General features: G+C 39.2%; 1 protein-coding gene across 2 annotated transcripts in view; it reads left to right on the forward strand.

Moving 5' to 3' along the window:
• The window catches only part of galnt13 (UDP-N-acetyl-alpha-D-galactosamine:polypeptide N-acetylgalactosaminyltransferase 13), a 50,238-nt gene extending 39,232 nt beyond the window's left edge, over positions 1-11,006 (forward strand). The window contains exons 13-14 of one of the 2 annotated variants that reach the window (XM_017692420.2): positions 1,925-2,133; positions 8,542-8,643. In XM_017692420.2, coding sequence (XP_017547909.1) covers positions 1,925-2,110 — 186 coding nt within the window. In that variant the 3' untranslated portion in view covers positions 2,111-2,133; positions 8,542-8,643. Of the gene's footprint in view, positions 1-1,924; positions 2,134-8,541 lie in introns of both variants that reach the window. The other variant, XM_017692422.2, reaches the window with a different exon arrangement.
• The last annotated feature ends 6,761 nt before the right edge of the window (positions 11,007-17,767 follow it).

Here is a 17,767-nt window from a genome sequence, read left to right on the forward strand (position 1 = left end):
ATTAGAGACTTGAGAGAGAAAGTTGAGAAAGAAGACTTATTTTAGATACAGACCTCGCTGCCTGTTGAGAATTAATCCATGCCATTGGGACATATCCTTGTGTGAAAACTGTGTTTTCACCTTCAAATGATTTAGGCCTCTTGTGCTAGGCTACTGAAAGCCCCTGCAGACTAGTTTATTTATATATTGGCCAACAGAGCCAAAATTATGGGCCTTTTTGATTAGTAATTTATGCACCATAAAATATTAAATGGTTTGGGTTTTTAGAAATGTCACAGGCTGTCGATGCTATCAATCTTTAAACTATTTTTAAAAGCTTATAACACTGTCGCTGACTCCAGGATTTCATGCCATTAAAATTTTATTGGTTTCTTTTGAAACGTCTCACAGTCAGTAAACCAGTTCTTTGCATATGCCACTTGTCAACCAAGGGAGTAGATAGCAGGTTTAAAAATAGCTCCAGATATTCACATCTTTCACATGAACATTCAGACGCTGGCACTGCTGCCAATATCGCTTCTAATTTTAGGACAAATGGTAGACTTTACAACAACAATGCTTAAGCTGAGCTAGCCTCGGCCTTCTTCACTGTAAAATCCGTGCATCATCCCAGTCACTCTTTGTATGTATTGCATCCATCTCACACTCTCACTTTAATGACATCATCTGTTCAGGGCATTCATACCCGTCTGGCTAAAACGTCAGGAGGTAGAATTGTTGTTTTTTTTCCCAGGTCCATTCTTCAAGAGCCTGTCTGTTTTATTGATGATTTTAAATACTTTTTACATTTATTTTGGTCTTAATGATGATTATTTTTTTATTATTAATTTTATTTTTTTTATTCCTATATATTCCAATATGCCAAGTCAATGACCACCCTTTTGTTTATGTAATTTCCAGTCAGCATGGCCCTGTAGAAGTTATTCATATTTCAGTGTTAGGGGAAAAAAATATTGCAGAACATTACACATAAGCCTCCAACATTAAGTATAATATCAAATAGAACAATATGTAATTTGTCTACTCCTTGCTTTTCTGCATCCTGCTACCACTTTAACTCTTCCATCTTTTCAGTCCGGAAACCAATGAGAAACAGCTGTGTCCTCCCAACAAAAGCTTCTCCAAAGCTCTCACTGAAATTATGTTCCCCTTCAACACCGACGCTGACATTCACACAAGCAACTTCCCAAACTCACCTTAGCTGCCTTACACAATTTTTTCTGCTGTGCATCTAAAATGTTTAAAGGAGGTGTTTCTGAGATTAGATAAAACGTAATCCACTCACTTCGATTCACCACACGGATGTGCATCACACCTTTGTTACACAAGTGGGCACTCAAGAGGAGGCGACAGTGAGGAGTGGATTATTCAAATGGAACACACTCGCCCTTGGCAGGTTAGTCTCAGTAAGCTAATTGGCTATCCATGGAAACTCTGCGAAGCAAAAGTGTGAGCATAACATAACATGTGAGTAAGTGCTTTGTCTGGCAATAAACATGGTGTGAACCATGGTGTAAGAGCAGAGTAAAGTGATGAAGCTTTATCAGCAGTCATGGATGTTTTTTTTTTTTTTTTTGGTTCGACTCGAAGTAAAGCAATTTAAAGGGTGGTCTCTGACTTATGTGTGGAAACTAATTGTTATTAGTCACTAACAGGTTTGGCCAGAAAACTCTTGCCAATGAGATTTTTCACTTTCTTTTGTTTAAATACATAAACTGACCCACGACTCCTTTCATTGTGAGGAGACCAGCACCACTGAAACTGCGTCAGTCCAAGTGGTTGTTCTGTCTGCATTGTCATTAAGTGTTCCTCTAGAGTTGTAGTTCATGTGTTGTAGATGAGTAGAGTAGATGGTGTGTTTATGTTCCACTGTGACCATCTTCATCCATCCTGCTTTGTGTTGGTATCTCATGGTGACCATCAGAAGGGCACATTCCTGCACATTATCACACAGTCATGCCTCACCATCAGCCGGCTGGAGGATGGAACTTATGGGCCTACGGTGGAGTACTGTGATGACAGTCCACTTCAAACATGGGCCCTCAAGAACTACACCAGACTGGAGGTCTTTAGGAAGCTCTACTACAGCCCCACTGATTATTTCCTGTAGCACCTGAGCTCAGGCTACAGCAGGTTAGTGCTGGAGAGGTTAGTGGTCCGGTGCAAATGCTGCCCCAGCCCAGTTGACTGCCTTTGGCCAGAGACTAGAACCCTCCTCAGAGAAAAATCTGTTCAGGTTCTAACCAAAAACTGATTGATAGTGTGTCTTTATTGTAAAGCCTACTTGTTCTCTATACATTTTCATGCAGTATAGTTTTGTCAGTCATGTACTACTAAGGCAACTAAATCTAGAAAAAAGTATAGTTTTTATTCTGTTCTTTTTAAATAACTAATGTTTTTGCAGTAATTGCAATAATTTTCCTTTTTGCATGTTGAGCTGTACTTTGTAAATGAACCTCAGTGGATAGCTGATTAAATGAAGAAATAATAAATACAGAAAATAACAGTAATTTGGCTAATCAAGGTCCTGTAGTGTTTTTGTGTAATGTAATTGCATGTAATACTCTGGACTCAATCAGGCTCCTAGTTGAAATGCAGTTCTTCATGAGGAGAGGTGTGTGCTCCTTTACTTAGATACAAATCATACTTTTTTAAAATGTACCATAACTGCCATATCTGGAGTTTTATGAAATATGGAGGTATCTAGGAGAAGGTCTAAGGGGCTGTTCAAGGGCTGGGGCCGTTTACTCACTTAGGTGTATACAAGTAGATCCGCTTGATATGGTGTAGGCTCATTTAGGCCAAAGTGTATACGTGTTTGGTAGTTTTAGTGATTGTTTCTGTGTGCTGTGGTTTCATGTCTAAAGCATTGGAACTTTGTTGTTTGAGGAGCTCTGAGGTTGTGCCCAAAGACTTTCTCAGAATCTGCATTCAGGACAGTTGCAGGATGTTTACGGATCATTGCTAATGACTGTTATAGTGGTGTCCAAGAGGTTGGAAGCAAAAGACTGGCCTGAAGTAGTAACGGGCATTGCAAGGGCTGCTACATATATACCATGATCTCAAGAATCGTTCCATTCATATTAAATCTCATTTGACATTTATTTTTCTTACATAAATATTTCATTTTGATATAAAAATTTGGTGGTCTGCCCCACACATGTCAGCTCTCATTGAGCGTGAGCAGAGGAGGCAGCTTTATTCCAAGCTGATTATCTATGCGCACAGCACTGAAATGGGTTTGTCTTTGTTTACGAGCTCTTTTGAAGTGATCTCTCATTGTGAAAGGCCTCTTTCATGGCCGTGGCCTCTCTGAGAGCGACTGAACACTCTCTCACACCGCCATGCAACATCTGTGCTCTGCACAAACACAGGGATTTTTTTTTTTTATTTATTGTCAAAACCCTGAATTTTAATGGCCTCTCTGCCTTTTTTATTTTCACCAGTTCATGTTTTTTCCTGGAAATGCTGTGTTGCATTTCAGACCATTAGTCATCTGCACACTTTATTATTCTGTTGCTCAGGGTTTTGTCTCATGTTGATTCTTATCACTCAGACTCGAAATGTTAGTTCTTCTTTGCTTTGAACATGTTGTGGACGCAGGCTCTGTGTGTAATTTTCCACCTGAAGAAGCTACTTGTGACATGTGTCCTGTTACATCACAATAGGTACATTTTCAAAATACATGTTACATATCACAATATTTTGTTTTTGCCATTTTTTTATCCTTATTAGTCCCACAACAGGGACATTTCACCTCCGCATTTAACCCATCCATGAAATGAAACACCACATACACACTAGTGAACGCGCACGCACACACACACACACACACACACACACACACACACTATGGGGCAGTGAGCACACTTGGCCGGAGCGGTGGGCAGCCCTATCCATGGCGCCCAGGGAGCAGCTGGGGGTTAGGTGCCTTAGTCATGGACTGTCAGCGCTGGGGATCGAACCAGCGACCTTCTGGTCACAGGGCCAGCTCCCTAAACTCCAGCCAACAACTCCCCCCCCTGCGAGTGAACAGACAAAATGAACAAGCAAAACAGTAGCTTTATAAATGAGTACCATAATAAAAACAAGAAAACACAAGCAACGGGTCAAATTTGATTATTGGAATGATAAGCAATTTTGAAAAATCAATAAATCAAGATAAAATTATTGATCAATATTGGTATTGCTGGAACACTGGAACAGATCAAATTGCACCAGATTAAAAAATAATCCGTTTTTTTAATTAAACATTTCACATACTGTGCTGCACTAAATCCAGTTTAACAGTCCTAATTATGATGAACCATACAGTTGGTCAGTGTTCTTTAAATACTGACCATATCCACACTCAAAAAAGCATATTGTGATGTAATGTGATCTAAGTTATCATGACAGTGAAGAATATCATCATATAGCCCTCATGTGTTTTACTGAACATATTCAGTGTATTTAAGTTTGCATTTGGGGGCCACACAAAGCTCAAACCTTTTACATGCTGAGTTCAGTATTCACAGACACACAAAAAAGAATGAAATACATCAAAACAAAAGACAAGTTACAAAATGTACTGTCTTAGTGCCGCCTTTCACATCAGAGGTAATGAGTGCCCATGGTTTGTTTGCTCCTATTAATGCTCAGAGCTCCGAGCTGAAGCACCTACTTTGAGGAGTTGACTTTGTTTAGCAGAATGGGCTGTTATCCAGTGACTGTGGCTTTGAGTAGCGATAGCTAAAAGAAGATTATAACATTGGTTTTAGTGTCTTAAAAATGAGCTTTTTTATCTACTAAAACACACCACAGCTCACAGGACAACTCACTACTGTATGTGTAAATGAAATAAAACCTGGATTTTCAGTCATGAAGCAGCACATAATCAAAACATCAGCTATGCCTATTGATTCCATGGCCATTATTGGTAAGTTAAGCTCAGCAACAGACTCTACAATTAGTCTAAATTGGATAGTAACTGCATAAACTGCCCATAATGTAAGTAAAAAGGTTTTTCTATGGTATATACGTATGTTTACTGTTGTAGAAGTACTGCCGATGCTGATGATATATTATAGAAAAGCACATCATGAAATAATTTAAGTAACGATAACATTGTAATATTGACCACCCTTACCTGAGAGTATTACATTCAGTGATACACTGTAGGATTGCCACCTATCAAGAGTGTTATGTATCTGGATGGCAGATATGTTCTTGCTGCAAGACAGACTTGAGATATGTGTATACAGGAATTCCCTCAAGTGTTGTAAGCGCGAGTATGATTATTGTTGATGGTGTGGTGTGTAGGAACAACGTGGCCCAAAGCACACAGACATCAGAGGAGCAGCTCATGTGCTGTGCTGCTTCCACTACACAGTGACAAATCCATTGTGTGTTCCTCACCCAAGACCCGCCATTCCAGACCGTTCTCCTGTAATTATCTCATCTCCAAGCAGTGTGAGGAAACACGCGCTGCGCACAATGCACTGACCTTCAGATCCTCTCGCTGTGAATAGGACTTAATAGCCACTTTATTGGCCCCTCATATGTAGCGTTTTTGTTTAATGAGAATTGATTTCGCTCTGCCTTTTTGACATTGACACTAATCTAAATAGTTGTGCTTTGTCTGTGTCCTCTTGAGTTGAACTGATGCCTCAGCTTATTACTTGTTGATATGCTGTGGCATGATATACATCATTATTAGAGCTTAGCCTTTATGCCAGAAATAAATATAATCTGTTTTTTTTATTGGGTTTTGCAAAGTTTGGAATAATTAAGCAATTATGGAAAAAGGGGACATTTTCAATAATAATAATAATAAGAAGAAGAAGAAGAAAAATAATAATATGATGTCAATAATGCCTCATATTGGAAAAGCAGTGAGCAAAATCTTGCTGATCACATAGATTTTCATAGATAGGCTATATCAATAAATTGCTATAGATGTTAACTATTTTTGCCAAGTCATAAACACCTTGAATTGTAAATAGAATTATATGCTGCATAAATTATTACAGAATAAAATTGATTCACAACCTTTTAACAGTAACACAGAATGGACATGGTTAGAGGCTGAGATTAGGTGTTGTTGTTTGTTTTGTGCATCACTTGCTTTGCAGACTGTGTCAGTGAAATTTTCTAATTCCCCTTAACGTCGTTCCTTAGTACGCCTGAACTTGTTCATCCACATAAAAACTCCAAATCACTGTTTCATTAACATCACAATTCATTCTTCAGACAATACAAGGAAAGGCTTCCATTCAGCCCTGAAGCAACACCATTCAATCAACACTATTGCGCAATTACTTTCTGTTAATTTTACTCTCACTGTCAGGGTACTTATGTGAGGTTTCTGTTATGCGATTGCTTCTGGGCCCTATCGTTACACTCCACTTAAACAAAGCAGTAATATGCATTTTCACTTGCTCCTTTTGTTCATCCATTAGCTAGCAGCTGTTTGATAGGACAGTGTTTAATTATGAAGCCCACTGAGCTGTTTGTGATTAGCGCTGAACCTGAAACCAGAGGCCAGTCACACTCATTAGTTTCGCGTGCTGCTGCTTGAATAGTGCAAATGGAGCCAAACCCTGAGTCTAAGGCGTCCTCGTCTCCTGCCCGTGCACAGACACTGACTGATGGCACTTGTTCAGGCTAGGCGTTTGGAGGCTATGATTTTGGAAGGGTGCCCTCTCTCAGGGCGGCTATTTTTCTACGGTTTGAGTCTGCCATAGTTGATGAATGGTTTGAAGCTGCATGGCAAATAGTCTGTGGAGAATATCTTCTTTAAGCATAGAATCAGACTCAAAGACCTTCCAGGAAAAATGTTGAATTATAAAGTACCGCGAGAAAGTCCAGCTGAGAGACCACCCTTCAGTTATTTAGTTTTCAGTCAATTTGGCAACCAAGTACAAGTTATTCATTTCCCAACATCAGAAAATGCAGAAAGTATATTTCAACAAAAATACACAGAATAGCCTCAACATTACAATTTTTTCTCTGTTCAGTGTGTCCACCCTTTGTCCATCCTTATTACAGTTTACGTTCCTTTCTGGAGACTTGCTTTCAGTTGTTTTTGTTATGAATATTTTTCACAGCTCCAAAATTCAGTCTAAGAAGTTGGTTGCATTTTTTGCTTCTTATGATCCAAAAAAATCCCAATTATTAATTTAGACTCATCATAAAACTATTCTTCATATCTCAGATATTCAGAATCAGTGTTGTAGTACAAACTTTCTCCTTTTTTTTGGGGCTCTGTTTCCTTTTCTCAGTAACAGCTTCCTGACAGTTAGACATCCTTTCAGACCTGCGGTGTTAATCATCATCTCACAGTGGAAGGATGGACATATCTGATGTTCAGATATGAAGAAAGCATAGAGCTTGATTGCTTGGTGATGAAAGTGTACTATTAATCTGATGGTGACAGTTTTGGTGGACTGCCAGGTTGATGGGAGTCCCATTTTCTCTATTTCTTTCAATAATTAGCTCCTTTTTTTTCAGATATTTTGATTTGGCTTTCCCCTTCCTTATGGATCTGCATTATCTTATATCTAATCTACTCAGAATCCCTGGGAAATGAAAAACTTAGTGGCTGTTTTGACTGAAAATTAAATAAATAATGGGTAGTCTCAGACTTATGCACATTATATAAAATATCTATACATATCTGTACATAAATGTTAAAATGGTCTCAGTCAACTAAATGCTTGTGAGGAAAAACTGCCTTGAGCCTTATTCACATGGGATTGGTTTTGCATGGGGAAGTGAGATGATGTAATACCGACTGCGCACTCAATATTACAGTGCCCCCCATCCCCCAACCTCTGCCCCCAAAAATTAAATACCTATGATCTTGTTGCAGTTGGGTCCTGATCATTGGATATTGATACAATTCAATCTCAAACAACCACATGCAAACCAAATGCATTACAGCAGTTCTTTTCCAGGAGGACTCAGGCTCCACTCCCGCTATTGAATTTTTCACAGCAGCCTGTTCCCAAGAAGTGTTTGATATGTGCTGAAGGCTGAGTGATGCACACACAGGAGAGCTGAAGTGCATTGACTCTCATAAAGTGTTCATGAGTGCTTAGTCAGGAACCCTTAAGACTCAGTCTCTTGCTTTCTGTCTTTTTTCATATCTCCCACTCTAAATGCACTGTTTTGATCGAATGCCTGTTTCTGACAAGAAACATTTTACAGAATTCTGACAGTCCATACATTATTCAGAAATTGTAAACTTTTTGACTGGAGGAACTGCACAAGTTTATACTAAGCACTGAATTCACTACACATTAGAAAAAAAGACTTGGACTGGACAGTTACATTTTTAGAGTTCTCGAGCATAAAATAACAGCAGGAAAATCATCAAGTTGCAGAACGTCCCACCTGACTGTGTGTGTGGATCCCACTATTCTGACAGTCAGACAGTTTTTCAAATAAAATCACTTTCAGAGGCTTGTGATAAGCACACATTCTCTCACTGACATGCCAATCTGTGCTCCTGGACCTTTTTGTTGTTGTTGTCATTGTTCTTATTGTTGTCCTCTCCAGCGCCTGACCTTGCTGCACGTGAACAGTAACCAGTGTTTGGACATGCCTTCGGAGGAGGACAAGATGGTTCCCACTCTGAGAGACTGCAACGGCAGCCGATCACAACAGTGGCTCCTGAGAAACATGACCTTAAGTATGTGAACTGGACAGGTTTTGACCCAAGCTAAGAGCACAGGACTTTTCCTCAGTCATTACTGGAGTTTGTTATGGTCTTTAACCTGCACCTCGGATCTGCAGTGTGGGTTACTCCAGAACTGAATCTGCTTTGACATGACCCATAAAGAGCATGTGTCCCAGAACTCGGAGTCCAATATAGATTTAGATGCAGAGTGTTTGGAACTGAGCCTGTGTCTCCGGTCATCTTCTCTGGGTCTGTCATCATGCATTTTCCCTCAGCTGTCAGCTCAAGTGTTGCTGGAACTCTTGCCTCTGGAACAGGCCACTACTAGTCACTGGCCAATGGTATCCTACTTTTCATTCGTCACTAGCATAGCCTGGGGCGTGAAAGAGCTAAAGCCAGAAGCCATAATCCGGTAGCATCTGCTCTGGCCACTCTGGCCACACTCAGAGTGGCCTCCATCTGGAGCTATTCCGAAGACTGATCATTATTCTATGGCTCAGATGCTGGGCCTGAGAACTCTGGTGACTGTTATTCTTTGCTGTCAATTCTGTACTACACCACCCACGATTCTTGAATTTCCACAAGACAAGCGTTTTGCCAGTGATTGGTGAATGTATGCGCCAATGTTGTCAGTTCGCTTGCTCTCATTGTGTTCTGTATGATATTGTTCATAAATACAGCTGAAAGTTATGCTAGTCAGGAATCTAAACGCAGTCTGACTTTCCTAGTGCATAACTATCTAAAGCAGCATTTGCACCTCCAAACACCTGACATCCCAGGTGTTGGCCATAATGTTAAAGTGATAAAAGTAGAATCTGTACAGCAAAATAGTTTTTATCATCCCTGCTGTTGTTTTACCATAAACTCCTGGCATAAGAGAAGGATTTCTGGCTATGTTTTTTTTTTTCTTTCTTTTTTTTTTGCAGAAGGCAGCACGCTGTACATACAAAATAATGAAACAGTGCAGTTTTACAGCTACCAATTTCAACACTGATATCTTGCTGAGGGACTGCAATATACTGTTATGCCTTAAGGAAACTTAAATGGAAGCACTGAGAACTATAATAGAATCGCAGCAACATGTTGGAATTGTGATGCATATCATGTAAGAGTAAGGATAACAGAATATCACCTGCTGTTATTTGTTCCTAGTTTTTTGAGAATGCCTAATCCCATACTTGAGGTTTCCTCGAGATACAGATTCTAAAGAGTCTGTCTGGCCCAGTCTGTTTAATTGACTGCAAAAAAGATGAAAAAGGCCAAATTTGAACATGTTAGATTCACAAAGTAATTCTGAGTAAAAATCAACTGTTATAAACCAAAATTGATGTAACTTGTAGATTTTAGATTGTGAAAAGACTGAAAGTTGTAGCTTATGTAATTTTTATGTAATTTTTTAAAATAATGCTTTCATTAAGGCGTGTTTACCAAGAGCATTCCATTCTGTCACTTAGTTTTGGCTGTTATCTGTGTATTTTGTCAAATTTAGGTATATATGCCACATTTCCTTAATGTAGCATTTGATACTGAAATGACTCATGCAGCTTTGAAACATTGCCATATCAGTCTCAATATACTGCCTATTAATTTTGAGTATTTTGCTGTAATTTTGCTCACAGTTCTCTGCTTTCATGTTATGGAGCAGCTGTCTGGTTGTAAATAATATGAAATCAGTCTTTTTAAGCATTGTTGTATATATAAAATCAATTATTTTTTTAAGATGACACTTGAAAGCCCTATTGAACTCTATGAAGTAGAATTCCTTATCAAAGTGCATTGGTGTGTTTTATTGTTTCTAGACATACTAGATATAGTGTCTCTAAGCAGAATTAAAGTGACTGTTCTCAGTCCAAGATCTCTTTACTACTTTATTGACACTTCTGTTTCAGTATTTAAGATCTGTATTGAATAACTGAAATCTATTTGACAGACTGAATATTAAAGGAGTTTGGTTCAGTGTGTTAAACATGATTCATTTCAGACAAATTTCATAAATGCTTGTGCTTAGACATCACGGGATGAAATTCATAATTACACTTCGACCCAAAGGAAACAGAACCATGTTACTCCCACTCATGTACTGTTTTATTAACAAGCTAAACATCTCAGTGGGCTTTTTATCAAGTGCATGGTACAAATACAATGTAGATTGCCTTTAAACATGAACAACTCTAAAATGTGTAACTTTGTATTGCTCTTGGGTGAAAATATTTTTGGTTTTGTTTTTTTTTTGTTTGTTTGTTTTGTTAGTAACAAATATTGGCAGAATCTGACTTTACCATGCATATTTAATAGATGAATATCAAGCAGAAACTGTGAATCATAATAAACCACTGTTGTTGAATGTTGCTACTCAGTTTCCTTTATTTCATAATGATAACGGGAAAATGTAATTTCCTTGTTTTCCTTAAAATACAGGCATTACTGTGCTTTGCATTTTGCTAGTGTTAATTTTTAACAGGCATGTCCATTTATTTCTTTTATTACTAGCACTTTCAATGTAGAGAAACTACATACTTCTTCTTATAGTACCACATAATGAGACGCCCTGATTTTAAAGCTGTAACCGTTACAGCTCCACATCCTAAAAGCTTGACATTCTTCAGTGCAGCACATGGATGGATTCTACAGAGGGTGATCTGTCAGGCTGTTCCAGCAGATCAACTCGAGAGTCTGCAGGTCGGTGGTTGTGATGGTTTCTAATTCCTCACTGTAACAGCTGCCTAAGGGGCATGCATAATGATAATGAGATGAATCCTTCTTAAAAGCCCCCTAGGTCTGAATGAAGGACGCCGTATAGGCTTGAGTGAGTAATGAATTCCATATTTTCAACAGAAAGCCAGGTGATCGACCACCCCCAACCGCCCCAATCCTGCATTCATTTGTTTTTGCAAAGTGTGAAGTGGTTTTACTTCAGTCACACTGTTAAAGTCACACTGTAAAAGAAATGATTATAGAGCTCGAAGATTGAGTTAATACTACAGTTTTTCCTTAATTGCTCAAACAAACCTTGAAACATAATGTGAAGAACCTCATATCAATAACATGTCTGCTCAAAGCTCACTGCTTATTGCATTCACGCAGAATTCTGATGTTGCATTCTTGGAAATACTGAGTACTATTGTCTTCAACTTGGCCAGACATGCAGTGGGTAAACATTGGTGATCAGCATGGATTACACTGCTTTTCTGTTGATGTTTTTAATTACTTTTCCATGCAGTTAATCAATATGCTCATTGTGTGAATGCTTACATGTGAAATAGACCAAACATTCATAAAGTGTAATTCATAAAATGATCTATCATTGCTGTAATGTGTAACAAATGAATACCGAGAGAATCTCAAGGTTCAATAACAACTTCATTGTCACATATGTGAGCAATCAATCACATATGCTGTCAAATCTAGCACACCGGTAATGGATTTTTTTTCTGAGACTGACCACTGGCTGAACTGAAATGACTTACCAATTTCTATAGCATTAAAGGGCAATGGGCCTCATTCATTAACCCGTTTTGTCTTATTTGGTATTTGTTCTTATTTAAGAACAGAATCTACACACACTCAAGAGAACATTGGTGCAAAGAACTCTGCGGTTTAAGAACACATTATTAATCTGATGTAGGCTTTTTATAGCACTTTTCTCAACAACAAATTTAAGGAAAAATGAAGATATTGGTGAATGAGGCCCAGTGTTATACTTTAGCATACAGACCCAATCAGAGAGTGGTTTATCACCCACCCATGCTTTCTGATCGAGCTCCTCCCACTCCTCATTCTTCAGTCCATTTAAGGAGGATGATAGAAGGTGTATCATTATCCACCTAATTATCTCATGTCATCATGAGCAGAAAGCTTAAGTTTTTCAGCTGAAACATTTTATTGTGCTACGCAGCACAAAGTGATGTGGTGATTGTACTTAAATATTTGATAATCCTAACATTTCAGAAAATGTGCTCAAGCAACTGAGCGAGAAGTTTCAGTGTCAGTATGTCAGACTATACTGAACATGTTTCCTTAACTCCGTTTCTTTTTGTCCCAGTGCTATTCAGCAAGGTCAAATACAGTAAAGATACCTTCTATCTGCCTCTCCAGTCACTCCTGTCCCTCTGGCCTGATGCACCTGATATCCTGCCATGCTATAAAATGTGGGAAAATATTTTTTAGCATTTTACAGTCACTCCTACACATTCTGTAACTGACACAAGCAGCATCTACAGCGCCCAATAGAGACATGCAGTCATCAGTCCAGTGGTCATTTACCTTCCATCTTCATGCTGAAACAGTGTTTACATCTGGACTAAGGAATGGACAATTGGGTGGGAGGAACTCCACAAAGATCATTCCCTAATTAGGTTTGTACAGCGAAACCTAAGGTTGCCCCGAATGTCTACATAATGGGTTGAGTCATTCCTGTCCAGCCATTGGTCATTCTCTGGAAAAACATAATTATCATTACCAGCATGTGTGATTGGTTGCTCTAAAATGTGAGAAAAAGAACCTGGTGTTGGATACTCGTCTGTTATCAATGTGCCACAGCATTAGCAGATCACTGCAGGTTATGTAATGTATTTTTGACAGTTTCTGACTGTTGTTTGGTCTATTTTACTTGCTGTGATTTACACAATAAGCATATTGATACAGGCAGGTAAGAGTAATACAATTCAGCAGAATAGCAATATAGTCCATTTTGATCTTCATGGCTTATTCGATCGCATCTCTGGACCAGTTGAAGACAACTGTACTTAGTATTTACAAAAATTTGCTTTAATGCTGAGAAGCAATGAGAACTGTGCATACAGAGCTGTGAGCAAATACTCTGTTCATGTGCAGTTTTTACACATTGTTTCAATAATAATGATTTATCATTAGAGGGAAAACTATAAAAGCTGCCCTCTCAGCTACAGCAGTAACTCTGGTCATAAGCAACAAATACTCAATACTGCTGTTCGCTGGTGATTGAATGTGTGCTATTAAAGAGCACATATCAGTTTATTTACTAGTCATATATCATAAAGAACCACTTTTTGCTTACATTTTTAAAATAATGGTTTGATGTAATACATAAACATTGTTCATGTTCTGTGTCATTTTCTACTCAATGTGGTCTTTATATAGAAATTAAGCAGCAGAAACATTTCTGATGTCATAAAAACACATTTACATTTATCTGCCCATTCAAGTTATACTCTGTTTCAGCCTGCACTGATTTTGAATGAGGCACTGTACATGGCAGCCAGTCAGAACATAGATCATTTACATAAATTAGTGGTACAGTAACAAAAACACTTTAATTCTAAAGGAAAAAGGTTGGAAATTGCTCATGTAGAAATGATATGTAGATCATGTCATCATAAGTGAATCTCAAGAAAAAAAATAAAACAAAAAAATTTGGAATATGGGCCTTCAATCAGTGTTTGTGATTTTTTTTAAAAAGCATTTTTAATTGGAGGAGATTTTATGGACAGTGACTGTGTTTACATGCAAAGATTCTAACCAATCGAACTGAATGCATTCCAAATATAGATTAAAACTGAGGGGTTTATATAACTCCCTTCACTCAACAAGCTGAAGAAAATATCGGTTTACATGCACACTACAAGTAATCAGATCCAAAATGATGTGCATGCATAGAGTAACACTTAGCGTAGACGTTACCATGACAACGAGCATCCAGTCTGCTGTCCAGCCAGAGTGAGACTTCAGTAAAATTTTCAGTTGCCGTACTTTTGTTTTTTTATTGCTTTAAAACTGTGGCAGAATCAGAAAAATGTACTTCACGTGTACTTATTTCGCCTCACAGCGGGGAGGGCCTGGGTTCGATTCCCTGGCCAGGCGACCGGGGTCCTCTCTGTGTGGAGTTTGCATGTTCTCCCCGTGTCTGCGTGGGTTTCCTCCGGGTTCTCCGGTTTCCTCCCACAGTCCAAAGACATGCAGTCTGGCCAATTGGACATGCTAAATTGCCCCAAGGTGTGAGTGTGTGAGTGACTGTCTGTGTCTGTCTGTCTGCCCTGCGATGGACTGGCGACCCATCCAGGGTGTATCCTGCCTTCCGCCCGAAGACTGCTGGTATAGGCTCCAGCACCCCCCGCGACCCTGACGGAGAAGCGGCTTAGAAAATGGATGGATGGATGGATGGATGGACGTGTACTTATTAAATAATTGTTCCGTAATTTTGTAAAACAGAAAAGTGGACATATCAGAGCTGCTTTTACCATTCTGGTTTTTAGCTTTGTAATACAGTGATTTGAGAAACTTCCATCTGTTTTTAATTGGATCTATAGTTCTTGTGAACTCAATGTCGTTCATTTGCTCTTATACTTTACAGCCATCTGTCCTGCTAAACTTTCCTCTGCAAACCAGTTTCTGGCTTGAACCAAGATAATCGTTATAAACTTCTGTTATGATGCAAATGCGCAGAACGTACCTAAACTTACAGACTGTGCATGTAATCAGATACAGGCATTTACATTGTCATTATTCTTCAATTTATCCGGTTATTTACAATATTACCCTCCTCGCTCAGTAATCCTCCTCGCTCCTCAAGCAGCAAGCAAGCAAGAAAAGTTTATTTATGTAGCGCTTTTTACAACAGGTGTTGTCACAAAACAGCTTTACAGAACAATCAGCATTACAGAAAGAAAATCCGGGTCCAAGCCCCCATGAGCAAGCCAGTGGCAAGGAAAAACTCCCTAAGGGCAGGAGGAAGAAACCTGGAGAGGGACCAAGACTCAGAAGGGGAACCCATCCTCCTCTGGTCGACACTGGATAGTAAACATTGTCAGTATAAGTGTTGGAATGGTCTAAATCCACCTGGTCTATACCAACTGAGGTGTACACATAAATGTATTCTATTCCGATTGAACTATTAGTCAGATTATAATCGGAATATTAGGCTGCATGTAAACATAGCTAATAATTAGTGCTTCAGTAATTTATCCATGAGGTTATGCCCTGCCGGTCCTGATTAGCATTAAGTGCAGTTCATGAGTGTTAATGAGGTTACTGTAATAATTAACACTGTTGGTGACCATGGTAACCTGTCTAGTGTAGCTGCTGTGTGTAACACCTCTGACTCCTCAGTACAGGGGAACAGGAGGGTCTCTGGTAATTGCTCTCACCCATACACACACACACACACACACCCTGCTTCAGCCTCCACACTAAAGCGTCCCTTCTACTCCTATTCAGCACATATGTACAACGTAAACACATACATGCCATCCTTAGAACCAATCTGCCCCTCCCCCTTCCTCTAAAAACACACACACTCAATACAGTTTTGTGCTGGCAATGATTGTGTTGATATTGTGATATACTATCTTCATGTGCAAATGATGTAGGGGAGAGTGTCGTACAACATAATACTTTCTAGTTTTGGCTGAATATTTTTTTTAAATATTTGAGGACAAATGATATCATTTAGGCGGCACGGTGGCGTGGTGGGTAGAGCTGTCGCCTCACAGCGAGGAGGGCCTGGGTTCGATTCCCTGGCCGGGCGACCGGGGTCCTCTCTGTGTGGAGTTTGCATGTTCTCCCTGTGTCTGCGTGGGTTTCCTCCGGGTTCTCCGGTTTCCTCCCACAGTCCAAAGACATGCAGTCAGGCCAATTGGACGTGCTAAATTGCCCCTAGGTGTGAATGTGTGAGTGACTGTCTGTGTCTGTCTGTCTGCCCTGCGATGGACTGGCGACCCATCCAGGGTGTATCCTGCCTTCCGCCCGAAGACTGCTGGGATAGGCTCCAGCACCCCCCCGCGACCCTGACGGAGAAGCGGCTTAGAAAATGGATGGATGGATGGATGATATCATTTAATACAAGCCTATATTTCTGGCCTACAAATAGATAGAATATAACACGTAAGGGGGGTTAATAGTAGTAGTTAATTGTAACAGACTGAGGGGGTGGTTGTAAGAAAGGTCTGGGCCCAGTTTGCAATCTTAGTCTTAATATCATCTTAACTGCTAGAGAGAGTGTTCAATATGATGCTTGCTTTACCATGTAAGATTCATCTTAGTGCTAAAATGTTTTTGGGAAACCCGACTGTTTAGTTAATGCAAACACAACTAATTCAATACAAACATGTATTTAAAAAAAATTAGGAAAATATATACACCACATTTTTATCAATCTGTGAATAGATGAACTCCTGCCAATTTATATGGGGGGATTGGATTGCTCTCATTGTGTACTTTGAAAGGCTTAGTTTTAACACTGTATTAAAACTAACTCCACCATGTGGAGACTGTACTTCAGCCTGGCCAGCTTTAACTGTGAGTTGGTTTTATGCTTTACATGCTTTAAAATTGCACAGCTAGTGGTTAAAATACTATAGATTCGAATGATGTGATAGACAGGAGCTCAACAGCTGAAATACATTTATGATGAAAAACAATGTACTTTTATGGTACAGAAACAATATTCAGGATGAATCTTTAGAAATTCCTGTCCGATTGCTGTGAAAATTCATTGGTGACATTGTTATGGGAATATAAGAAGGTTACAAAAAGCATGTTCTACTCAAACATGTTCTACCAGAACAAAGATCTGTGTTACATTACACATACTTAAAAAAATGATGGTTTGCCAAGGGCTCTTTAAAGACAACAAGGCTATATGAAATGTGAAATGCTTCTTCAGGTTGATGGAGAATGTGTTGTGAGTGATTGTGTGTATAATCTTTTTGGCTTCCTCTATTGTTACAAGCTTGACATCGAAACTACACCAGAGCCCTTTTTGGTGCTACATGCAACCATTTTCAACCATTTCACCATGTTAACCTTTTTGTAACCCGATAACAGAATCCAGATGTATGCGGATTAAAAGAATAAGATGTGGTTTATTCTCACCAGATGAAAGCGTAGTCAGAGTACAAGCATGGGTCAAAGCCAGGAAGTGCAGCAGGATCACTAAGGTGATCATAACCCAAAGCAAACAAAACCAAAGGGGCAGGCAGGAGACGTAGTCACAGGGCAGGCAAAAAGGTCCCAAAAACACAAAGCAAGAGTCCAAGGCAGAGGTACAGAAAGGGGCAAGCAAAATCCAAAAACAGGGTATCAAGCAAGGGTCAAAAAACAATTAGAGAAACCACTCAATAAGTTCATGAG

Source organism: Pygocentrus nattereri, chromosome 6, assembly GCF_015220715.1.
Source record: "Pygocentrus nattereri isolate fPygNat1 chromosome 6, fPygNat1.pri, whole genome shotgun sequence".
Classification (NCBI taxonomy): domain Eukaryota; kingdom Metazoa; phylum Chordata; class Actinopteri; order Characiformes; family Serrasalmidae; genus Pygocentrus; species Pygocentrus nattereri.